Here is a 26,374-nt window from a genome sequence, read left to right on the forward strand (position 1 = left end):
AGACATCCCCCCCATCCCAGGACCTCAGATCCCTGCTGCAGTTAAAAAACACACAGCAACTCTGCTCCCTCCCTGACAGGGGGATTACAGCAGCTCACTTTAATCCAGAAACGGGCCTAACAGCTCTCCACAACATAAAAACAAGGAACATTTCTAGATCACCTTTACAGTAATTTACATAACCATCCCTCCCTTTGTTTTTGAATCATTTCTGGTGATGCTGAGGACCAGAAGACCACATATGTAACAGATCACCCAAGGGAACACAGCAGTTGCACAATTTTCTTGCAACAAAGGGTTAAACCGCATCAAATTGTTACGTCTGCTCCTACGATGAAGACCAAATTCCCAAAAGGCAGAAAGTCATCTGTGATATAAACCTACAGCAACATCTTTGCTTTCCTGTTCTAAGCAAAGGAAATCCAAGTTCATGGTCTTTCTTGGTACATGCCTTTGTCTGGGAAGAGTTGCCCTTAAGCAAAGGATATTTAGAATTTGAAACATAAACAGTGAAGACTAAAAATAAACCCTGTAGATGTCTGCTAACTGTGCTTTTTGTACTGGAGTTCCATTAAGTTCACGAAGAAGGCAAAGGAAAGCATCCCACGTGGGGTAAGGGCACTCCTTCACAAGGTGCCCAAAGCAATTTCTGTCCATGCTTCTGGCTCTCTACCACTCAAGCTTCTGCATGAAGCCCACCAAAGCCCTGCAGACCTGCCCAGGGCTGGACAGTTTTGCTCAGGGTAATTCAGGGATCAGACCTGCTCACTCTGGTGAGGTGCAACATTAAAAAAAATAATAATAATATTAGGTGCAGGACAGCACTGACTGCCTGAAGCAGGCAGGATAAGCCATGAGACACATCATTATTCCCATTTCTCCTTGGAGTCCTTAGATGTCTATGTCTGGGTGAAGACACCTTCAGTTTGGCCCTGTATGGCAGAATTACGTCTCCTTGAAAGCTCCTTGGGGACCTTCAAAAGATGGCCTGGCCGTGGTCCTGGGCACCCTGCTCTTGGTGGCCCTGCTGAAGCAGGGGTTAGACCTGATAGACCCAGAGGTCCTGCCAATCTCACCTGGCCTGTGATTCCATTACATTCTCAGCACTTGAGCCAGAAACCTGCTCGAGATGTGCTGCAGGACCTTGCCTTGGGTGCAGCATTTAACCCACCTGCACTCAGGATGGAAGCACGAACCATCCCAGCGACCTCAAGCACACACCAGCAACACCATGCAGATGGATTCACACAATCATAGCACCCCTCTCTTTTCTCGGAGTGGTTCCTGCTGCTGTGCTCGCTTTGTCCACCCCAGCTCTGCAGCTCCAGCACCCCACCACGTCCCCAGCAAGCCTCCCACCCACGGCAGCCCCCAGCACACCGGGACGTGGGCATGCCTCGCACGGCTCCAGCGCCAGCACGGCCAGCCATGTGTCAGTGTCAGTCTCTCCCACCCACCCCTGCCAGGGAACGCATCTGACTTTGTAATGAATCGCCCATTTGTCTCCCTAACACCTCGGCCAGCCCTTTGTTAAGCCTTATCTCCCAAATGTAACAGCTCCACAGCATGCATCATGCCACAGGACTCGGCTTCTTCCTTCCCTCCCCCTCCCTGGTCCGTCTGTCATATAAATCGTGCTGTCCGTCCAAAACACTGCCCGGTCTGTTCTCAGCAGATGCCACAGTTATGGAGCTGCCCTTGCCCAGACCACAGAGATTGGCAGCAAGGGAAGAAACTCCTCGTAGCCAGCCCAGCAGCTTCCCTCACTGCCTGCAGATAGCCCTATGTGCACGCACCCACTCCAACAGCACAGAAGTAACAGCAAAAATAAAGTTTACAGGCAACACAAACCCCAAAAACTGGGGGGCTAAAAGGCTGGAATTAACCCTTTGGGGAATGCAAAGTGAATGCAGGACTCCTCAGGACAGAAAAACAACTGGAGTAGTTTTCTCCTCCCTCCCCACCCCCAGCTATAACTCTCAGGACCTGAAGGTCCCAGCCACAGAGACTGGCTCAACATTTTCCTAATCAAATCATGGACTAATGACAACTTCTAGCAACAAGTGTGTAGGTTCAGGCTGGAGGGGGGGTTTCACCTCCCCCTCCCCTCAAAACATTTCGCCCAGCCCCTATTTGATATCACACGGAGGTCAGCTCGTGGAGTATTTAGATGGTTGGGCGGTTTGACACATCATCTGATCTATTTTAGGAGCAGTTTACGGCTCTGCAATTCCTCCCCTGCACAGCAGCGATAGCTTTTCCACTCTAATGTCACATTATCCTCGTGGAAGGTTTAAAAACTAAACAGGTGAAAAAACAAACTTTCTGGGCACTGGAGAGAGCAGGATGCATGTGACATGTTATGCTGATGGGATGGTATTGGTTTATCCTCGTTTTCATCCCCAACAGAGACTGTAGGAATCAACTGTGAGCAGAGGCTGGTTCCTTACAAAACTAGTCAGGAACACATTGAAAGGTTCTCATATTAAGGCCATTCTGTGACAAAAGGTGTCTATGAATATCTTTCTGAAGAAGCTTTGAAATCCTGGGGTTTTACAAGCTCCAATGAAGATCTAAGGGTCAGGTCTCCAGCCAAACAAACTAGCTCTGGCAAAGGTTTCAGACTTATTAAAGATAAGTCAACAGTGCAGGAGACAGCATTATTGTGAGATGTCCCAAGCTGCAGAACAGGATGCCTTGAAGCCAACCAACACCATAATCCTTGTTGTCTTCCACTCCAGATGCGAGGGCCTTCCCTCACTGCCATCCATTGAACAACATTGATCTCCCTCTCTTGATTTCCCCTGCACCCCAAAACGCCTCTCATCCAATCCAGAATTTATCCCAATGAGACGAAAAAGGAAAGAACCAACAATGTGAACACCAGCTATCAACTTCCCAACAACCATCCCCCACCACTAAGAAAGACCCAGGCCCAACACGACTGTAGGGACATTGCAACCCTTCCTCAAATCCATGCACAGTTTTGTGGAAGAGATGCAGACACTGCAACAGTGGCCAATCACACATGATGAATAAATTAATAGCCAAGATGACTTTAACAAACCTGTGCTGCTGGCAGGATCCTCACCTTTTGAACTACTGAACTACTGAATATCAGCATGAACCTCAGCCAGACCTACATTGGCCAACAATTCCGGTAATTAACCTCAGGATGCTTGGTGACTGCAGTGAGCACATTTTTGTTACACTATGTAGAATTTACACAAACAGAAGTCAAATTAACAAAAGTAAAAAAACCTAGGGAGGCCCAAAGTTTTATTCTATGATTGCTGCTTAGCAGAAGGGACAATATTGTCCACCAGAGCAATGTGTTTGCACTCCAGAATTAAAAAGAAATCCTTTATCCATTGTATTAAAAAAGTATGTGGGGCACACTCCCTGAACCAGCATTAAGGAAAGTATTTCCTTCCTGTATTGATCATCCATCCATCCACGTTGCATTGAAAAGGCAGGGAGAAGGACAACAAGCCAAGTGTTATACATAGCAAACTCTGATTAGATTATGAAACTTTAAGAAGATCTTAACAAGTGGACAGTGTGCATTTTACATAATTAGCTTGTTAATTATAAATGCCTTACATAGTGCCAATGGCAGATTTTCACCACCTAAAATAGCCCAAAGCTGTTGGATTCAGGAACTGCTGCCATCCCAATTTAGATCAACCCAAATACAGAAACCACGAGGTGGTTTCGTTACACCAAGATTAAGAATTGAATCGGCTCTTGTGTTCCTGGATGTTGGAAGGGGTAAAAGATTACAGAGGGCAAAGACACATTATGTCACACTGCACCTCGCCACCCAATCCTCACCAAACACGAAAGCTGTTCTTCACCGCATTTTGACAGATTTCAAGCAAATTTAGGGGGGGAATAGAGCCTCACTTTAAGACTGGACATAAAGTCACAGCACTGTGGGATGCCACAGCCGCATTCATATTCATTTAGCTCATGTTGCAGAGAACTGTTCCCCAGCTCCGTGAGATGCATGTTTCATGAAGCTGGGACTGTTCCATCTCTCTCCCAAGAAGCAGCTCAGAGCAGGCCTTGAGGTATAATCACTGCCTGCAAAAGATGACTTCAGGAACAGCAAACCAGGAGAGGAAGTAACTTGATTTGCAAGTTGAGCATGCTTGACACAGAAGTCCCAGCAAATGCAGAGCTACAGTACCCCACTACTACCCATTGCATCTGAAGGTAGAAACGTTTTCAATACTGAAGTAAAAAGTGCAAGAAAAGCGGCTAGAAAGTATCTCAAGGAGAAGAAAAAACATTTCTCCTGGGAAGGGGATCCACACACTTGGAATTATCCCAGCATGCAAACCTGATGCAGCACACAGCCCCAGAGTGCTTGGGGTAGAAAGGAAGTACAGCCCATTTCCCTTTGTCTTAATAGTTATACTCCTTAAATCCCCCAAAGTTCTTTGGATCCACTCTCTTCCACAAGCCTACAGAGCAGGATTTGAACCTTTTCCCATAGGAAGTTTATCAAGATCCATCTGAACGAATGGCATGAGATTTCAGCTGACTATGAGAAACTGTAGTAAGGTCAGCAGCTCTGAGAGATGCTCCATGAATCTACACATCAGGGAAATATCCAACAGGGAATAACCAAATCCAACCAGTGCACTTTCTGCAGTCACCTCTACTAAAATGACCTAGGTTGATACTCCATATTACAGAAAAAATTGTTTAAGTTCTGAAATCACATGATCCATCTCCCAACCTAGAACTGGATGATTGGTTTTGCCCACATTCACAAAGACATTTAGCTAACATCTCATTTAAAGTAACTATGATTTATAATCCTAAACTTCTCTTGAATTCAGTATGCTTTTGAGTTCATCTGTGAAACAGAGATGGAGATTTGAAAGTCTTGCATTTAAATTATTCCTTGTGAACTGTTTTGAGAACTAGAAGTAGAAATTAAGAAAATTTTATGTGGTCACTTGTAATTCATCTATTCAAGGGTCAGGAAACATCAGCATAGCTATGTTCACACCTTAGGAAATCAGTTTCTATCTCAAAAGGCCATGTGAAAACATCCTACAAAGGAGCACTGTGTTAGATAGATATTCTCTTCCACACTCCTGTCTGGTCTTCGTTCCCTCCAGAAAGAAGGCAGGGAAGCGCCAACTGTGATGAGTAACATGCTGGAAAGTTAAAACCCATTCAAGCAAGGAACTATACAAGGCAAATTCAGTCAGTTTCTATAGCCTTTCACAAGTCGTTAGCACACCTTATTTTCCTGAGTACTGAGGTTTTGGGTTACTCTAATGACAGCAACTAATCATGGAATAAGCTATAATAAAAATTTTAAGTAATCAGCAATAATGAAATAAAAGCTGACTTTAAGAATCTGACAGGACGCTTATGTGGATTCTCAATAGCATTGTCTGAACTCTGTCTCAACATCTTTAAAACACTCACAATGAACCAAATGCATTTTTCACAGAATCACAGAATTGTCTAGGTTGGAAGAGACCTCAAGATCATCGAGTCCAACCTCTGACCTAACACTAGCAAGTCCCCCACTAAACCATATCACTAAGTTCAACATTTAAACATCTTTTAAAGACCTCCAGGGATGGTGACTCCACCACTTCCCTGGGCAGCCCATTCCAATGCCTCACAACCCTCTCAGTAAAGAAGTTCTTCCTAATATCCAACCTAAAACACCCCTGGCACAACTTTAGCCTGTTCCCCCTTGTTCTGTCACCAGGCACATGGGAGAATAGACCAACCTCCACCTCTCTACACCCTCCTTTAATGTACTAATAAAGAACGATAAGGTCACCCCGAACCTCCTTTTCTCCAGGCTGAACAAGTTTAAGCCCTTATATCTTATTGTGTTTGCAGCAATGAACCCTGAGAACCCCCTCCCTGGACTATTCCATCAACAAATATTCATTAGAGCCACTCTCAACCAGAGCAACTCCAGCCTGAAATGGAGATCCCATCTGTCTTCAAAATGCACGTGGGCTCACTTTACAATTCCCACATGCCACCTCACTCAGTCTGGAGACTGAAGCATTGTCCCCAGGATGATACAGGACATTACTACACAGAACCTATCAGAATTAGAGCCAATGAGCTGAAAAAAAAAAAAAAAAAAAAAAAAGTCAGGCTGGTAGAATCTAACTTAATTTCCAAGTGTTGTAAAGGCATGCAGCTATACAGCCAAAACTCAAAAACTAACGAGTGTTCCTGAAGCATGAGCAAATTCTGATGTTTGTTCATGAAAAGAAACAATTTCCCTATGAAGAAGTCTCCCCACCAAGCTTTCTTAAAACACAGGGAAAGCAAGATGTGAGCTGTCTACTCAATACTAGGTAACACATAGAAGATGAAAGTCAGGACAAAAGAAAACCAAAGCCAGCTGAACCACCAGCAATGCTTTGCACTCCAGTTTAGAGTGAGTTATGTTTGCCCTCAAAACCTGTGGCAAAGCACACTTGAATGGAGGGCTATGAATGCAAGCTGATACTTAGGAGACTCATGGATATTTCATCTTGAAAAGATGCAAGCACCAAGACAAGACATGCCTTTGGTCTTCTCTACAAACATGAAGATTTCCTAGCAAATTTAAGCAAATCACTGGGAAACAGCACTGCTATTTAATCCCAAACTGAAACCCCATAGCACTGCGATGAAACATGGCTACATCCTTCTCCCAGAGTGTACGTCCTGCCTTGGTAGACAGTATCAGATTCCCCTTCCCTTTTCTTCATTTGCACTTGAGACTTTCCAGTTGGCCCATTATCAAGAAAACCATCCCACCCCCAGCCTTCATCCCTCATCCCCGCAAGAGCACACGTCTTGTGCCAAGCCTTCCCCTGCCCTCCCTGAGATTATGGAAGCATCCAGCATTCCCACGCCTGCTCCCCGACCCCAAGGGACATGAACCCACAAGTCTCACACCTCACTTCCTTGCAGCCCCACGAGGGTGGGTTGCACTTGCAGATCTGCAGGCTGAACCACAGGAACAAGAGTGGCAGGATCCCGCTCGCTTTGCCAGCTTTCTCTCCACCACGAGCCCCTGAGTGACGTTTGTTTTCTGAGTGGTGGAGAAAGGAATCCCTCCAGTTTACCCCTCTCCAGCCCCAAAATAGCAGTGGTTGAAAGTGCCCCAACAGCATATTGCTTACGCAGCTGGAGCAACAAGAAATACTGAAACTAAAATCAGGGACAGACATTTTATTTTACAGCAAAGGAATCATCAGAAGACAGTCACTTTTTTTTTGCATTACAGGCTACCAACAGGTTTCAAAGCAGAAGGGAGAAGGCGTAACCTGTCCTAGCACAAAATGATCACTACCACATCAAAACCACTATTTTTGTAAGCTTATACCAATTCCTTTCATCCATCCTCTGAGAGTTTAAGTAGACATCAGTTTTGTATGCTCATGACTTCCAACCCAGCTATTCACCAAAGGACATCCACATGGATAGTTTTGACATTTCAGTAACAAACTCTGATCTAATCTGGAGCTAGCAAGAAGCAGAGACAAGTTTATCAATGCAAACAGCAGCTTTAGGGAGGAAAGTTAGGCCCAAATAATGCAGAGATGATAGGAAACCTTTCGACCTGAGCTCTGCAACTTAATTTCTTTGTGAATCAAAAGCATTCTTCACATTGAAATTTTCCTCCACATTAAAAGAGGTTTTGCAACTAATTAAAAAGGCCCTCCAAGTTTCCAAAGTATTTCAAGCGATAAAATCAAAGTTATAGCCTGAAAATAAATCATAACAGTAATGTGCACACACTTGAGGGGAAAAAAAAAAAAAGATATAAACCAACACTGGAAAAATCTTACACTTAGTGCAGCCAAAATGCCAGTTGATACATGTCACATTTGGGTGCTCCAGGCAACGCTATCACAATGGCTAATAGAGGCAGGCAGAGCTCCAAGATGAATGTCCAAAGCCTAAGAGGACACACAGATGCTCCATGTAGCCTTAGAGAATGGTGATGGCATCTCAAGCCTTTTGCTGAAGCTCTCATACGCATTTAGCATCCTGAGCAGCAGAGCAAGGAGAAGCAAGGCTGCGACCTTTCAGACGTGGTTACTGGCTAATCCCTCTTGAAGGAGGGCCTCGGAAAACATTTAGATTGAAGTATCCGTGAGATTAAGATGTTTATCCATCTTGTATTTTGCACATTTATGATTTCAGTGTCTCCTGGCTGCAAGAACTCAGGGGGACCACAGGCCAAGAAAGAAAGAGAATGACTCAGGCAAAAGGGGAAGGAGAGCAACGTTAACAAGTGCTTTGTGTGTTTGCTAGAAACCTGTCATCAGTCTGCAAATAAGAGAGTAAAACAAAATTAGGGGAGATTTTTCCCCAGATGGAAATACCTTTTGCGGCTGAGTTGACAGATCTATTGGGCGTAACGAGAACTAAGCATAACGTGAGGGTTGCTCCCTGCTAAAACTTTCCAGGTGTTTATATCTGGCTTCAGCTAGAAGTGCCATGAACCTCTTGAGATCACCCCAGCCTATCAAAAGCTCAATGCTATCTCAGCACAAATGCTCAAAAGGAGGTCAAATAGCTCCTGCTGTGGCTGGAGTTACTGTGCTAGCAACTGCATGCAAAGACAAAGGTCTCCCCTTCTCCTGCTCCAAGCTGGAAGGGAATTTGGTACCAGAATGCCCATGGGGAAACTTCATGGAGACACAAATCCCTGGAGGACAATACTAACAGGATGCTATATGAGACTGCAAAAAAAGGAGAAAAGGAAAAAAAAATACAACAAGAGGGAGGGTGAAAACAGCAGTAAGACAAGAGGGATCCTCACAATGCACATAGAGGTGTGGGAAGTGGTGGAAGGACATTGGTGTATGGCAAAAATACAAGTAAAAACCTCTCTAATGCCATTTGCCAACTTCATCTTAAAATAATTATCATTTGCAGAGTGCATATAACAGCTTGCAAACTCCAGGCATAGGAAGCTCATGCAAGGCATCACAGGTGAGACGTTGCTTTGCTCCACCACAGCACAGCCACCCCAACCTACAACTGCACTCAACGTCACACCTCAGAGTGGGATGCTGCACAGCAGGAGCAGCTGGGGAGGTGGTCACAGGACAAGGATGGTCCCTATCGGTTTCAGGTTCCTACACATCTGGTTGCATCAGAGAGGGTCAATGGAGAGGGAGAATTTCAGGACATCATTGGACGTGCCCCAGACAAGGTTTTACAGCCTCCCCAAAATAGTCTTTGTTGGTTTCACACTGAAGGCCTCAGAGCTTGCAAGGCAGGTTTAATTTTAGAGCACGCTCATCGGATTTGCTTACATAATTTTCTTGATTTGGAAGGCTTTTTATTTTCCTTACTGAGAAAAGCTATCCGAACTTATCATGTTAAGCAGGGGGCTGCTGGCCCATAAGAATCTTAAAATACATTGGCTGCGGTTTTCCTTTTAAAATTTGCATATCACAATTAGGGCAATTTGGAATTAGAACAGCTTTAAAAAGTGAGGTGGGAAAGAAACCATTAGAAAGGGCAAATCCTTACAAAATTATACCAGCATCTAACTGCAACAGCCCCCAGGGCATCCAGAGGCTATTGAAAACAGGGCAGCAAGAGATCAGGAGGTGTTCCAGTCCAAATCCATTAAGCAGGACGTACAAAAATCCCACAACAGGGGACAGCAATTTTTAGGGACTTTTAGAGAGCACCATCTTTCTGCTAAGCATATACATACAAGTACTCAAGAAGATGCTGCCCTCATTGTCTAACTGGACTAGAGATTAATCAGCTTAGTCTACAAATAATTGTCTTTTTGGTATCCTATAAACCAGTCCCTGTAGCCAGCAACAGGACCTGACAGCAGCCTAAATGCTACATTAGATTTGGATCTGTTGTTCAGCTCCTCCATCCACTCCTTCACCTCCTCACTTGATCACAGCAAGAACTCAGCTTCTGAAGCTCATACTTAACAACATGAAACCACAAAAAGCCACAAAACCCTCTCACCAACAACTCACTCGAGCACTGCTCCTAGTTCTGACACCATTTACCTCTTGTCTGAAGTTGGGCATTTTCTACAGCAGTTACTTTTGACAAGTCGCAGTATAAAAAAGTGGTCCATTCCCACAGCCTGCAACCAAAGCATGGAAACCCCACAGACCCCACAAATACCACAGAGCAGTATCCCTCAGACTACAGGCTGATAGAAGGGAGACTTCAGTTCAGGCGTTGTCAGATTTCTTCTGCCTACTGAAAACCAATTTTAAGGGCCAGTTCCTGCAGCTACTTTGACATTTGCCCAGTGGTGGTAGCAATACACAGTGGAAGTCACATCTCAAGCAGAATCATTTAACTTGGGGCCAAAATGCCACTCACAAGTCTCCAAGGGTCTCACATTTAGGTTTCCAGCACTCCTCAACACAAGAGCTGCCCTGGAGCTCCCCACCACCATCCTGGGAGACCCCAGGGGAGGGCACAATATAGGGCTGCTCTTTGATGTGATCAGCTTCCACTTCACAAAAGCAGCTCATTAGCCTCCCTCCTTTAGACGGTGGTTACAAACTCAATTAAAGGCCAGCTGCCTTCAGCCACTGGAGTCCGAGGCCTTTTGGCTGCAAGCTCTGCATAAGGGTGATGCCCCTGAGATAGAGGCCCGAGACTAATTAGCCAGTGCAGATCTTCATCTCCAACTTGCTGCACGGAAGGACAGCAGTGCCTCAGGGGATCCAGCCCCTTGTCTAATGCGATACCATTTTTCCCAGCACCTGCAACCCTATTTATTGCCTTCTGCTGAAAAGCCTACTTCTTAAAAGCATTGCTTCATCAGAGAGGCCTTCAAAGAGCTACCTCAAAGATCCCCCCAGACTGCCCCAGCCTGGCCCAGCATCCCTAGGAGATGAGGAGGAGGTTTTGCAGATGACACAGCATGGCAGGATGTTTGATATGCCTCTTCGTGGATCATAATGCTGGAAGGCTGCACCATCCCCAAGTAAAAAATTAGCATCCCCATTCAGCAAGGCCTTGGCATTTTCTCAGGAGTGAGGTTAACAAGTTTGCTGCTCACACGAAATGTGATGGCTACCCGGTAGTCATTTTCTTCAGTACTGTCCAGAGGAATAGCCTCCTAAATGAGGTAAATGGCCTTGTATCTTAAACAAAAAAAAAAAAAAAAAAAAAAAAAAAATCAATGCTTTGTGCTGCTGACTGCATCAGAGCTTGCCACCAAAATCTAACAAGACAGAGGACCAGATTTACAATTCTGCTACAGGAAATTAACCGGAGAAATCGAGTTTAACACCTGATTATATTAGTAAATATACACATCATCATTTGTGCTTATCTTGTGACCATGCCTGCAGGAGGCAGAGGACTGAGGAGCCCACAGCAATGGTGTTCAGCAATGCACATGCTGCTACAGGGGTGGGAAGGAGGAGTTCCTCAACAGCATGAAAATAATCAGCTTATGGTTCAGCCAGAGGAACTGCCATCACCCATTAGAGGAAAGCCTTAATTGCTGGGAGGTGAAGCACCAATGAAAGTGGCTGGTTTCACTGTGGACCACGTTTCACTGAATATTTGAAAGGCTGGTGTGGAAAAGCGTCTGCCAGGGACCATTCAGCTGCTTCCATACAGGGGCTTTCCTGACCCATTTTACAATCAAGCCGTGGTGGCCTGCTTTATCCTTCCACCTCTGCTCTCCCAAATAAAATTCAGCAGGCCCAGAACACCTCCAGCTGCCTGGTTAGAAGGGAAGCTGGGAGCTTCGTGCATGCCTCTCCAAGGCTGTAAGTGAGACGTAGGCCTTGCAGGGCTGCATAGCATGTCCTTTGAGGGATTTTGGAACAGGTTCACTGCCGCTGCCTCCCAGCACAGAGCAGGCTCACAGCAGGGCAGCAGCATCCATGCCCCACTTGTATGCACTCATCTCCTGTGCAGCGTGCAGCACAGGGACTCTTCAGAAGAGCAGAAACAAAACAAAACAAACAAACAAACAAAAAAAAAAAAAACAACAAAAAAACACACACAAGCTAAAGAAACCCAGGTTTGTTCCCGCCCCCCCCCCCCCCCCCCCAAAAAAAAAAAAAAAAAACCCACATAGCTGCCCAGATGCTCCTTTGACCACCCAAACTGCTCACCTATTTCTTAAACGATGCTGAACTAAGTAGAGGAGCTGAAATATCACAAACAGAGGAGAGAAATTACACAGGGTGATTAGCAAAAGAAACTTTCACCCTGGCAGGCTGAAGCAGCAGGACCAGGAACAGTGTTGATGCTCAGCACAGTTATGGGGTTTAACCCTTCCTTCTCCCTTCCCTGTGAAAGATGGCAAATCTGTACCACATAACTATTCCACCCCAGCCTTCTTGGACTCACTCAACAGGTGATAAATTAGGGCGCAGAGCAGCAAAACCATGGACCCAAGTGAAGCCTGAGGGGGCCAGAATGGTATTAAATGGGTTAATGGACTAGAAAGATGGAAAGCTTCAGCTGCAAGGGGGGCTGCAGCATCCCTCTCTCTTAGGAAAGCAGAGAGGAGACATTTAGCATCAGAATAAAGGAAAAAAATTGTGACAACATTTTTCCCCCCTGTTCAGGAATCTTCTCCCCACTTGGTACTGGTAGGATTCCCCTCTTCTCCCCAGCACATGTCACCTGATGTGTAAAACCCCTGAGAAACCCCCTGTCCTGCCCAACTGTCTCCAAAGCAAGAATTATCTTGCTTCACACATCACAGGCGTAAAGACAATTTTTCAGTCAAGCTTCAGGGAAACAGAGGCCAAGCTCTTTTACAACCACAGCTCCTCTTCAACTGGAAACATGCTATTAGTGAAGTACTGTCATTTTATCCAGGGGGTTAAGGACAGCAGAGAAAAACTAGCGTGTGACTCACTGTCCTGACTTTAAGTGAAAAAGCAAAGAGTTCAGTTTAAAAAAAAAAAAAAAAAAAAAAAAAAAAAAAAAGCAAAATCTGGAAAAGAAAATGCAGAGTAAGAAATACAGAGGAAAAGGACAGCAAACACCTCTAAAACACTCAGGCCAGGCACTTTTGAGCACTGAATCATCAGATGCAGCTCTGCACAGGAGCTGGTTCACACATTAGCCTGGTAACGTGTTTGCAGCTTTATATCTGAGAGGCTGCTTATATTAGCCATCTGTAAGAAGACACTCCAGCAATGCTAACAGGAATGAATCGAGCACAGGAATGCAAAGTGGGTTGGTTAAACCACATCAGTTTGAAGGGCTGCCTTCACACAGGGCTCTAAAGTGTTCTTAATTCAGTTTAGCCTGATTTGCACTGAAATCAAGTATGTTAAAGTGAATTAAGGCTCTTTAATCCCCAGGGAGAGCGTTTCCACCAGGGCTAGTTAAGAGTAATTGAACTAATCCACTTTAAAAGTCAGCTCAGATTAGTTGTGCTAAGTGGCTGTGCAGATGAGGCCCGGGAGCACAGGGACTGTCTCTAGCATGCAAGGATCACATCAATCTGCCTCCGGGGCTGCTTTGGGAGGACAGCTAGAGCAGGGCTATTTTGCTTTGCAAAGCTGGGAGTGGTCCAAGACACTCAAATAAGACTACTGTAATAGAAATGTCTACTTGTGCTTGACAGGTGCCATCTGGTTGCAAGCAAAGGCATTTTCCACATGTATTTTCTCTACGTGCCACATACACTGGCTATGGCCAAGGGGATGCTGTTTTTATGGGCAGCTAAGGGACCAGGGTCACTGCTCCAAAAAGTATTGGCACCATCTCTCCTTCAGGCCATACTTAAATGCCACCAAGAAGTTCACTGGTCTGCCCTCTCCCTGCCACAGAGATGCTTTAGGGGAGGACTGAAGGGCTCGTCTCCACCTGGCATTAATTTATTCATTTATTATTCAGTGCTATAATATCCACCCCACTCCTCTGTGCTCCCAGGTGCTAAACGCTTCCTACTGGTTCCCACCCCAGATTTTCAACTGGTTGGAGAAAAACAGTCCAGCCCCAGCCAGTTCCCACAGAACTAGGGAAGGGGAAGCAAAGAATGGGCAACATATCAAGGGGAGGACAAGCATCCCCAGCTCACCCCAGCTCCTACAGCAGGTCCCCCCCAGACCAAGCTGGCAGCAGCACAGAGCAGGCTCCGCACAGGTTTTGCCTTTCTAGGAAAGCACCGAGCCCCTGTTTGATCCCAGGCTGTTCTTCCCCAGCTAAGAATAATCCCCCCAGCTGCTGTTTGATTTCCACATTACCATGGACGCAGAGTGTTTTTATCTGGTACATATACAGGGGGAGAGGGAGCAAGCCTGCGTGTGTTCGTTCTAGTTAATGTTTCCTGTGTGGTTCAGGCTGTTATGCCTCCAGGTATGTTTATTTCACTACTTTAGCAAACCAGCAGACTTTTTAATGGAACTGTTGATATTTTTCCTGGCTGCTCCTCCTGGAGAGGCGAGGCAGTGTACAAATGGAGTTCATTCCTAGCCTCAGCCTGAAGCTACTCGTCTCCTCCTGGGACTGCAGGGAATTGAAGGTTTCCATTGCACTGGTCAGATTTCTTCCTTCTCCAGCCTTCAAGCTTTAGATACATAAACAGAGGCGCTCAGGCAGCTGACAGTAGCAAGAGCAATGCATGGCCAGTGCTCTATGCAAGAGCAGCAGCTGCACTGAAAATCCAGCCGTACTTCCCCAGCAGGGCTCTGGAGGAAGATAGTGGTGCAACACCGCACCCCTAAAGTAAAAGCTCCCACTACATGGCTAGCTTCACCAGCAGACTTTGCAGGGTGAAGCCAGGGATTCCTCCTTACTGGGCATTTCAGAGTTAAAGCAATCAGTGCATAAATTTGTCCTGACACCCCCTTTATTGATGCAAGGGGAGCAGTAACTCCTGTCTCATCAGAAGGCTCCTGAGAAAATCCCAGCCACCTAACAGACATGAACTGAGTCCCCCACTCTGCTCACAGCCTGCTCCCCCAGTAACAGACTGGTTTTACAAGCTGAGGCACCCTGAGGCTTATGCCCAAGCTCAAACCCATGCGGATAGCCGTGGCAGTCCCTCTGCTCCCCACCTCTGTCCCACTGCTGCTGAGTTGTCCAACAGCAGGTGAAGTACAGCATCATGGAGAGCAGCTCACCAGCCTCATATGGCACCCACCACAGGAGCCATCAACCCCTGCCAGCAGACAGGGTCAGCACCCGGCTCCCCACCACAAGGTGCTCCCCTACCTACAGCTTGGTCTGCAAGGGAGGAGGCTCAGCCACTGCCGGCTGCTTAGGGACATGGTAAAACAGTGCCAGTGTCACTGCATGAGGCCATCAAGCCTGGGGCAGTCTCAAATTCTGATGAGAGAGAAGGCCAAGCCTTTAAGCTCCCCTCTCCCAACTCCAGCTCAGGCTTTCCATAAGCCTTGCAGCAACCCAAACAATGCTGCAGGGGATACAATGCTGAGCAAAGATGTCCTTCTCTTCCCCACTACATCTGCAAGGCAGCCTCTGGGACAGCACACAGGGAACCTAACCCATCACAAGCTCACCACAGCCAAAATGCAGTTCATTTGAAGGCATCGCCACTACCTCAAGTGAGATTTGTTTCTGCACAGCTCCCGATCCTTTTGCAAGCCCAGGAAACAAATGCAAGGCTATACATGGTTCCACTCCCCTCCTGATGCCAGCTCTTTGAAGCAATGTCAGTCCTATATCTTGCATAGACACATCTGTATATAAACACATTGCATCAGCTACAGAAGCCAGCATGGAGGTTTTGGCTTCAAATACGCAAAACAGGAGGAAAAGGCATGTAACACTGACAGCAGGGACTGCTCAAAGCCTCATTTCATCCAGTTTTCTCTCTCCCGAGAGCAGCTCTTTGGTCTTCTCTTCAAACTCATGCTAAGCCTCTGGATTTTCCAGAGTCAACATGGGACAAGCCAGAAGATAGAAATAGTCACCAGGGATGCAACACAGAGCACTAATGAGCCAAAGGAAGTGTTGGATCTTTGGTTAGACCCTGTAATTCAGCTCAAGTGGCTGTTTCACCTCTGGCCTGTCAGATCAGCTTGCTAACCACAGACTGGGAAATAACTCCCTGCTAGCTCCCAGCAGGAGATTTATCTTTGGCAGGGGCTGAAAACACCCCTGCCCCCCCTCCCACTTTTGATTACAGAGAGGCCCAGAGATGCAGAAAGAGCTGTGCTATTAGTTTGCCAGGTATTTCAGGATCTCACCTTACACTGGAAGAGGATTAGGGCTAGGAAAGAATTTTGTCAAGATTAAGCAAAACAAGCCAGTTCTGTTAAATAAAGTATCAGTTGTGGTGAACTGTCCCCAGAGGGGTTTGGGCTCCAGGGTAGGGTTTCTGGTCAGAGGAGATGGGCAGCCCCCAGGAGCTGTGGCACTGCAGGGCTCACAGCAGCCTGCAAGCTGAGCTAAGCTGGACAAGCCCAGCTGAAGCCAGCTTCTCTGAAAGAGGTCCCCAAATCCAATACCAATGGAGCCAGTGCAAAAGGTTGGGTCCTCATCCTAAATGGCATAACATGACAAGCTCCCCAGCACTGAAAGGCACTACCCTGGATGAGGCTGAGGTCCATAAGAGGCAGGACTGGTGCTTCCCACTGTCTTTCAATTTGTGTCTCATGATTCCATTGAAAGCAGGTTTTGACGGGAAAGCAACTAGGAAAAGGATGTGGCAGACCTCCTGCAGGTATTGGGGAGCTTCAGTGGTAGGGTTGGGCAGAGAACTGATCCCCAAAAAGCACATCCTGCCAGGGGTTGCTGACAGAAGTCTTAGCACAGATCCAAAATGAAGCACTCATGTTGCTTACCAGGCTAAAATGCAGACCCTCTAAGCTCAGCTACAGCACAGCCCAGGAGCACTATTTGAGCATGCAGAAGAGTGAACACTTGGCAGCTTCAGAGTTCAGACCAAGGTGTTTGCCAGCAGTAATCCTTGAAGACAGAGCTGGAAAGCTCCGCAAGAAGTCCTCTGCAACAGGTCCACCTGCACAGCAGAACCAGCTCCACCTACAATCTCTAGTAAAAGTGTTGTAGGCAGCCCAGTGTAAGTTTTGTTTTATTGCAACACCAAGCACAATATCAAGTCAAAAAAAAATAAAATCAACCTGCAGAGAGAAAACATTTCAATGCTGATATCTAAAGGTCTGACCTCACCATAGCATTGACAGCCTGTCAATGCACTCAGCTCAGGAGGAGTTCACAGAGCAAGGTCTACACTGGGAATTAGCTGCAGGCAGCTCTTCTGCACCATCCCTGTCCAGTAACAAGGTGAGGAAGCTACAAAGATTGAAGCAAGCATGTCATGAGAGCAACCTGCCAGGCCACACATTAGAGCCTGGAAGCGGGCACTCCTCTAACACAAGCCCTTGGTGATCCCACAGCTGAGACCAAATGGGGGTCAGCAGCACAAGCTCATGCCCACATGGAGGGCTGGGGGAGCTGGCACCTCCAGCTGAGTGGTGGCAGCAGGGAACAGAAATAGAGCATTCAGAAGTGGAATATAAAGGGTAATAACTTGCTCTGACTGGAGTTTAGAAGAGGCTTTATTGAAGGTGTGGGAGAACCCACCTCTATCAGTGCTCACCTGGTAACACTGATCCTTTTGGAGCAAAGTTGTGACCAGCTTCTGTTGACATGTTGAAGGGTACAAAAGATACAAAAGCGGGAAATTCAGTGTCAAACCACAGGCTCTGTCCACCAAAATAATTCATCTTGGCAACCTGTCCCACCTAATTACCTGTTAGGTATGAATGCACCACCCAGAGGTCACTCAGGACACATCCTCATATCTCAAATTGAATTTCATTGTACTGTGAGTATGAAAGAAGATTGAAAATAGACCAAGAGGATATGGAAGCTTGTTCTTTTACTCCTGGGCTTCTTCCAGAAGGACTTTGTCTAGAATCCAGAGTTTGCTAGACCCTAGCTTACTTTGGGAAGCTGCTCTACAGTTTGGTCCCACAGAGGTTTCCCAACAGCAGACCAAGGCCTTGGCTAAACTTCTGCCCATTCCTCCCAGTGCCTCCATAGCCAGAAGACAGCCAGTCGACATGTTTTTAAGCTCAGATATTCCTATGTGCATCTCAGTACTTCATTATTCACCTCCAGACAAAACCACTTGTTGCTCCAGAGCGCCAGCAGCTACCTCCTACCATGCACATTAAAGGACCAGTTGTGCTCCTTCAGTCTCTGGAGCACTCTGAACAGTTTTTCCAAGAAAGGAAACTCTTGCTGCTGTTGTGAAACATGTCCACCTAGTGTAAGAAAAATGCAGAAGTTAGAGCAACCTATTTTTTTCCTCCCAAGCTCCACAAGCGTCTGGCTATCCAATTAATGCTATTTTAATGAGCTAGGCCAAATGAATATGCTCATAAAACGCCTGCCAACTCCCATACTTCATGGCATCCCATCAACATGAACTGCACGCTCCATGTTACCTTCCAAGCCAGCACAGACTCAGCATTAATGTCAGATACTGTTGAGTTTGCATGTTCTGCAGCGGGTGTATAGGAGCGCTGTTCTGCTCCATGTTCTTTCCAAAGGAAGAGTTCAAGTTTTTTTAACCTGTCATTTCCCCTTCCCCCAAAAGAAGCCCTTCAGCAACTGAACCAGCAAAATATTCCCCCCCACCTTGCAGAAGGAGGATTTCAGGTCACAGGCAGACTGGAAGACCACGCGGCACATACGGGAGCTGTTTGATCCATTGGAAATAGAAAAATCTATTCTGATGTTTTTCTCCCCGTAGCTGTTGCAAAGAACTCTATCAGCTAAAGCAAATCCCATACCTGCTGTGTTTATCCATGTAGTCACAAAATACTCCCTGTTCCACTTAGTGCACTGCAAACACACATTACAATGAAATGTAAAGCTTACCGAGCTGATAAACTTCATAAGTGTATTTTATGACCGTATCTCGAGAGATAAGGCTCATTAGCACTTACAGCCATGATCCGAGGGAACCTTAAAAAGCACAGTTAAACAGTGGGGGGGGGGAAGAAAAGAAAAACTAGGATTTTTGACATCTAGTTCCAAAAGGGTTAACCCTTCCCATCCAGCATCATAACTTCTAGCTCCTATTCCCAGCTCTGGGTCCAGTCTTTCAGGAACATGTGCCCTGCCTGGCGTGCTGCTCCAGGACCTGCAGCAGCCTCACGCAACCACATCCTGCAGGAGGGACAGCGTTCCCCCCGGTCCCGGTGGCTGAGGGCTGCTCAGACTGAGGAACCAGCTGCATTAACACACCACAAGCCACTAGAGCGCTTTTCTGTCTGCACGGAGCAAGGCTGCTTCCTTATGGAGAGAAGCCAGGGGCTCCGTGTGGTTGCAGTCCAGAGAGCCAGGTATGCAAAACTTTTGGGATTGCTTCAACACCACACCCCCTCAGGAAAACACTGGGAACCTGGCAGGTTCCTACCTGGAGGGTCAGGGAGCTTGGGATGAATTTTAACATATGCTTTAGTATAGGAAGTGCCATCCCACTCAGGAGTACTGTCCACAGGACACAGCTGTAGCTACATAGACAAAAATCAGAGCTTTAACATACAGCAGAGCAAAACAGTTTTAATGCTTTGAGCCCTCTCTGCTTAAATACCTCTGCCGAAATCTGGGATGGACTTGTCCATCAGTACCACAGACCAAGTGACCAGAGATTCAGCCACATGCTGAAGATGTCACTGCTCCATGTAACTGGAGCTGAGGATCTATGTGGAGCTTCTGGCAGTAGAAGTCTTTACACCTCTGGTAACCTGACCTAAGGGTCAGTGTTCAAAATGCTTCCCTCATATTCCAACAGGAAAGCTCAACAGCCTCCAAAAAAAAAAAAAAAAAAAAAAAAAGCTGTAAAACTTCCATCCAACCCAAATCCCTCTCTTGAATTAAGAGGGATGAACAGGGACATGAGCAGAAGACAGCACAGACAGATGTCTTCACCTCTTCTGAGCTTTCTAGGCCCCATGCAACTCTGCAGCAGAAACCACCTCATGCACTGGAAACAAAGGGGATGCCCACCAGTTCTGTACCACCTCTGTCTCTCTGATTGCTCCATGAATACAGATGGCTTAGTTGAGTGTCTTCTGGCTTGGCTCTCCCACCAAAAAATCTCAAGGAATAAATAAATATCAACACTTCAAAGGAAGACACCAGGAATGAAAGTTGTCAGTATCCACCTAAACAAGATGAAGGGAGCATCCTCGGGGCAGGAACATTTCCAAGAAGCAATTACACCACCAGCAGAGAGCATTAAGCAAACAAAAAAAAAAAAGAAAGCAAAAGACTGACAAAACCCAGTCAAGCTGGGATGATTCAGACCAAGGAGCATCACACTGGATTCTCCATGCAGCCTCCCAGACCTTCCCCCCTTAAAATCCCACAGCCTAATTCAATTACCCACCACTGAATAAGCCTTAAGGCAATTCTCATTACCCTTCGATAAAGCACAAGGCCTTTAATTATTAAACACTCATGGGCTTTTTGTGTTGGGGTTGTGGGGCTGGACTCCCTTTTATTGTTGTTAGCAGCTTCCAGAAAGCAAGTTAATCATTGACCAAGCCTTTCACCAGGAGACCAGAGTCCTATAGATCCCCGGCCTCCAGTTCTGCATCACCAGTCACATTAAAGGAAGTCACTGGCTGCCTCCTGCTTTGCCAAGTATTCACTTAATGGTCTCATAACGAGCCACACTCTCCCCCAGGAGTCATCTGTAGCATTGGTGTCCATCCCAAAAAAAGGGAACAGTATTTGGACATAGGGTATGCACAGCACTCCCCATTAACAAGCTCAGTTTAGCTGCTGAGCTGGCAGCTAAGGGAAACTGAGGCACGAGGCAACTGTCCTCATGTCTCAAGCAATGCAGTCAATCCAGGGCATGAGTCTAAGACACAAACCTGCATGAATGAAGCTCTGCTCCAACACCACACCACAGGTGGAGGGAGCTGCCAGGCACCCCCCAGCCTGACAATGCAGGTCTGGGGGATCTCATGCACACCCAGAGCTACTTCTCCAATGCTCCCAGGTTTGTCATGATCCTTAGGGCACTTCATCAGTTCCAGTACCACCTTCAATCAACCACAAAGCAAGTGCATTATCTGGACATGGGGGTCCCCTTTGCAAAAGAACAGGGGTTAAATGCTGCTTTCAGCTGGCCTGGAGAGGCTAAACGAGTGAGAGCAGCCCATCAAAGCAGGCAGAGCCTCTACGTGACAACTCACCCAGCTGAAAAGGAGCAGGGAAAGCAGCCAGGCCCACCCTTTCTATTCCAAGCAAACCCAGAAATCCAGCACCTTAAACTCCAGCCTCACCATCTGGGGGAAAGGCAGAGAAGCTCCCGGCAGCGGGGCAGGATGGCAGAGTCACCTCCCGGCACTCCAGCTGCGCTCAACTGTGCGCTGCATTCCTCCCTCACCACCCGAGCCCAGGTTTTGTTTTCGGGTTGTGCCGAGAACCAGCTGCTCCATCTCACACACACGCCGGGGACGGCCAGCGTGTCTGGAAAGCAAACCCAGGGCGGCCTGGCTGCGGGGAGTTCACAGGCAGCGGGTGGGAGCCGCCAGTCGGGTGCGTGGCCCCACACCACCATCAAGTGACAGGTACAGAGAGCTTGGATGTGCAGCAGCTGGGTGAGCACCTAGCACGTCCACAGGCTGCAAGAGGTGGTCAGCAGAGGGCCAGCACCCATGGGGTTTGCTTTTATTGGAAGGGATGTTCAAGCTGGTACCGCGCTTGTAGCAACTCCATCCAGAAGGTCATGTTAACTCAGACTCCCCCCACAAACCCACCCCATCTGGGTGGTCATCATCACCTGGACATCCACGCCAGTCCAGTGCTCACCGCAATTTTCTGCATTGTTTTGCCAAAAATGCCCCAGAATGCAGGGCACATTGCACTTCCACCCCAGCAGCACCCGAAGCATAGCTCAGGCACCTATCCTGCACCTGCCATGGGCAGCAAAGCCATTCTGCACTTCCTGCACCAAAAACCCCACCGTGCAATCCAGCACCTGCTCCCAGTAGCAGCATGTTGGTAAATTAGGGTAAGCTATGCTCCCCTCCCTCCCTCTCCCCCACGCAAGCATTTCAGGGTTCCTGTTGCCTGCGTGCAGGGTACGGATCGGTTACATTTACGAAGAACATTGCAATCTGTCAATATAAACACTATGTGAGCATGAGCCACTTGTAACATTACTACTGTCTTGACAAGTGTTTGCAGAGGGGGGCAGAGCTGCTCGGCTCCTCAGCTCCTTCTGCAGAGGGAGGAGAGCAGAGCAAACGCTGAGCCACAGAGAGGAACACTTCCCTCGGCAAAAAGTTAGGGGTGTATCAAAACAGAGTCAGGCCATAAATCAGAGCACCCAGAAAGAAACAGAGGGGTTTTGATTTATGGCCCTGACATGATGCGAGCTCAGAGCAGGCGGCTCAGGAAAGGAGCAAGCTCCTATGGGCCACCTCCCCATCCTAGGGCACCGCAGGGCTGGAGTTAATCACCCCAGCACAGCTGATCTTGTCATCTGCCACCTCCAAAGCCCAGCAGTGTAGGGCCCAACAGAGCTCCCAGATGCTGCTGCGGCATTTCCACCACCCCCAATTTTGTGGGAGGAAAGGGAGGGAGGGGAGGTGCCCACACCCAAGGCTGAAAAGCACAAGAGAAGCAGGAAGGGGAGGCAAGTGAAACGCAATGCCTTCTCAGGGATCCCAGCAGCCTGGGGCTGCTCCAAGCAATCCCCCATCAGCCAGCTCTAATACAGTGAAAATTAGTTTTAAGACAGCCCAGTTGCAAAGGAGAGGGCTGAACTTGAAAGCAGGCTGGCTTGGGGCACAGCCCGTGCATCTCACCAGGCTTATCACAGGGCAATGCATCCCCTTCTGTGGTCACATCTCCCAAACATACCCCTATCCTAACATGCACCCTCACCAGCAGGCATCCCAACGGGTGACGTTGAACCTGCCATAAGCCACCAGCTCCTGGGCAGTGTCACAAGCACGCTGTCCCCTCCATAATATCAGGAAATCCCATCAGACAGGGCTGGGGAGATGCTCCACCACCGCATCCCCAAGGCCAGCCTCCACCAGATGCTATCTGTGACTAGGACCAACAATCCCCTTCTGACCCTATAGGTCTACAGGGACACAGCCCTGCTCACTAGGGAAAGCACCAGCATCCCTGCAGCCCCTGCCTTTGCTGGGCCAGGTCAAGCTGGCAGCTTCTCCCCTCCTGCACCAGGGAGGAGGTCAGCAACACCCAGCGAGCAGAGCTGAGGCTGCCAGCGTAACCCCAAGCAAAGGACAAACCCCTCCCTGTCACTTTCAGCCCATATCCTAACCAGGCAGCCCGGGGATGGAGAAGGCAGCAGCCTCCAGCTGTGGCCTCCTTAGCCCAGCATCACCCCTGCCCCACGGGGCAGGCACAGACATAACTACATGCTGACACAATCTCGTTATCGTGTAACCGTGCCCCATTTCTGTACCCCCCCGCACTAATTCCCTGGCAGGCCACACATTTGGAGACACCAAATTCTTTCCCTGAAATAAGACTTTGGGGATGAGGGGGGAGGTGGAAGGGATCACCCACAGCTGTCCCTATCCCCCAGCAGCCTGCAGAAGGGAGCAGCAAAGCTGCAGCATGACATCTGCTTCGTGCACCCACTCCAGCAGGGATGCAGCACCCGGAGCAGAGGTGCTAGCAGGCCACCAAAGGTGTCACGGTGGCTCTGATGGCACCTTGGAGCAGGAAGGAGCATCCCTTCCCCTGCCTAGACAAGGTGTCACATTAGCTGAGCCCACTTTGACATTTCAGCTCTGTCCCAAAGCAGGGGGTAAAGAATCACATTTTTGGGGGGATGGATTCACATTCAAATAACACTTGGGGCAGATCCCCCAGCACACAGCTACCTTTATAAGCAGCAGCATAGCAAGAAGGATCAACACCAGCCATCACAGGGTACCTGAAGCATCAAGAGCCCTGCAAGAACACAGGTTTTTCCAGGTGAGACCTCCAGGAAGAGCAAGCTCCTTTATCAGGGGTAAGGAAGCCAGCAGTGAGCAGGGCTCACCTCTCCCACACCCTCGTGGGATCACACATCAGTGGAGACCAAGGACCTCCATACTGACTATTCCCCCAGTCCCCAGCAGCCCAGCAAGTGCAGGCTCCGCTGCAGGCCCCCGGGAAGAACAAAGAGGAGATTAGCAGCAGATGCTTCTAAGGGGCGAGCAGGATGCTTTGCATAAGCAAACTTCCCTGCGTACCGCAGCAGCCTCAGAGCGCTGGAGAGCACATCGGAGCGGGCACACATCTGGCAGCATCTCCTCTCCCCTCTCCTTGCCAGGGAGGGAGCCTCAAATCAGAAGCAGCAGCTGTCCCGAGGCACCCAGGACAGTCAGGACACCAGACCATCAGCACACTGCCCTCAGCTCAACACCTTCACCCTGAATTTAAGCCTACACCAGCCCCATGAGGCCAGAAGCAAAACCCCAGAAGCCAGAGAGGAGAAGGAGTTACCTGCTGCTCTGCAGCAGATACCAGCACCACATGGATTAACAGCAAAATTACAGCCAAGCTCCTTACAAGCCCCATCAGTCCCCCAGGCACACTACAACTGCTCAGTGCCGGTGGTCTTCAGCGGATACACGAGCTCCTGGGCTCAGTGCAGCTGCGGCAGGAGAAAAAGGATTTTTTTCCCCCAAACCTGCACGCACAGGACAGGCGGTTTCCTCGCTAAAGCAGCCCCAGCAGCAGGAAGTTAAACAGCTCTCGAGTTGGAAAGAGAAGATGTAAGTAGCGCTGCTCGGAGAGCTTTGCCAGACCACAGGCAATGGACAAGCCTCGACACCGGGATTTGTTTTACTGGAAAGAGGGGGGGGGAAACCTCAACTCCGCTCCGGCTTCCTCGGGGCCGGTCCAGTGGCTCCTACCAGCGGCCAGAGCACACCAGCCCAAAGCTAAGCGAGAACTACCTCTCCTCCAGCTGAGCCAGGTGCTCACACCCCACTCCCGACCCTATTATTTGGGTAGGGTCTTCCCGACAACAAAACGCGAGCCCCCAAAAAATCAAAGCAGGGACAGCAAGCAAAGAAAAATCAGCGGACTCTCCGTGCGGAAAAGGGTTTTGCAAAGGGGCTGCGGTTATGGGGTGGGTTTAAGAGGGTCGGGTGGGTTCGTGGGGCTCTGCTCTCGGCCGGGACATGGGCAGGGGGCTCGGATCCACCTGCGGGGTGCGGAGCGGGCGCGGGCCGGTGCCGCCCCCTGCCGGCCGCTGCGCAGCGCTCAGGTGAGCACCGGGGGCACCGGGATGCGGGGCAGCCCCGGGAGGGGACGGGGAGATCCTCGGTTTTTGGGGGTGCAAGCCCTGCTCAGGCTGGGGACAGCGGGATGCACTCCCTGCTATGGGAAATAATCCCGCTGTGGGGATGCTGACAGCACCTGTGCGTAAAGTAGGGGGAAGGAGAGGGTTTGGGGTGCCCCGTGCTGGCAGCACCCCTAAAAAATGCCCCGGTTCCTTCTGTGCAGGGCAGAGCCACCCGTCCTGTCGGGGCAGGGCGGACCCAAACCCTTCCCTGCAAGCCGGGGGTAGGATAGGGGGATCCGGCTCCGGGACAGCACGGAGAGGGTGCCGGCTGTCAGCAGGGGATGCCCAGCACCTTCCAGCGAGAGGAGACAGCAGGCATGCACAGCATCCCTTCCTCGGGGCGAGCGAGGCGCAAAACCTCATTTTTCCCCAAAAAATAAAAAATATAAAAAAAAATAAAAAAAATAAAAAAAGAAAAGGGAAAAAGCGTAGGAGCCGGCACCTACCCAAAGTAGGCGGCGGAGGGCCGCGGGGCGCAGGCGAGCAGCCCTAGGAGCGCGCAGGAGGAGAGCCATCCCAGCAGGACGTGTCCATCCAGCATCTTGCAGCGGCGCCGGCGCTGCTCATCTCGTTCCCCCGCCGCGCCCGCTGCGCCCCGGCCGCCCCGCGCCGCCTCTTATAGCGCCCGGCCGGCCCGGGGAGGGGCCACGGGGCCGGGGGAGGGGTTACGAGGAGGGGAGGGGAGGGGTGAAAGGGAGGGGAGGGGAAGGGGAGGGGTGGGCACGCCCTGAGGTCCGTCCTCCCCCTCCTCCGGGAGGCGGGCGGAGAGGGGAAGGGCGGGGAGGGACGGGGACGGGACGGGACGGGGACGGGACGGGGACGGGGACGGGATGGGGACGGGATGGGGACAAGGACAAGGATAAGGATGGGAACAGGACAGGGACGGGGACGGGACGGGGATGGAGATGGGGACGGGGAAGGGGACAGGGAAGGGGACAAGGTCGGGACGGGGACAAGGATGGGATGGGCACAGGGATGGGGACCGGACAGGGACAGGACAGAGACAGGAACGGGGACAGGGATAAGGATAGGGACAGGGACAGGGACTGGGACTGGACA

At 49.0% G+C, this 26,374-nt stretch overlaps 1 protein-coding gene across 1 annotated transcript in view; it reads right to left on the reverse strand.

Moving 5' to 3' along the window:
• Positions 1 to 25,895, reverse strand: part of WNT9A (Wnt family member 9A) — a 56,227-nt gene extending 30,332 nt beyond the window's left edge. Inside the window, exon 1 of the mRNA XM_084282169.1 lies at positions 25,762 to 25,895. Coding sequence (XP_084138295.1) covers positions 25,762 to 25,856 — 95 coding nt within the window. The 5' untranslated portion in view covers positions 25,857 to 25,895. The remainder of the gene's footprint in view (positions 1 to 25,761) is intronic.
• Between the last annotated feature and the right edge of the window lie 479 nt (positions 25,896 to 26,374).

The sequence above is a fragment of the Netta rufina genome, assembly GCF_964035555.1.
Source record: "Netta rufina genome assembly, chromosome: 2".
NCBI classification, from domain to species: Eukaryota; Metazoa; Chordata; class Aves; order Anseriformes; family Anatidae; genus Netta; species Netta rufina.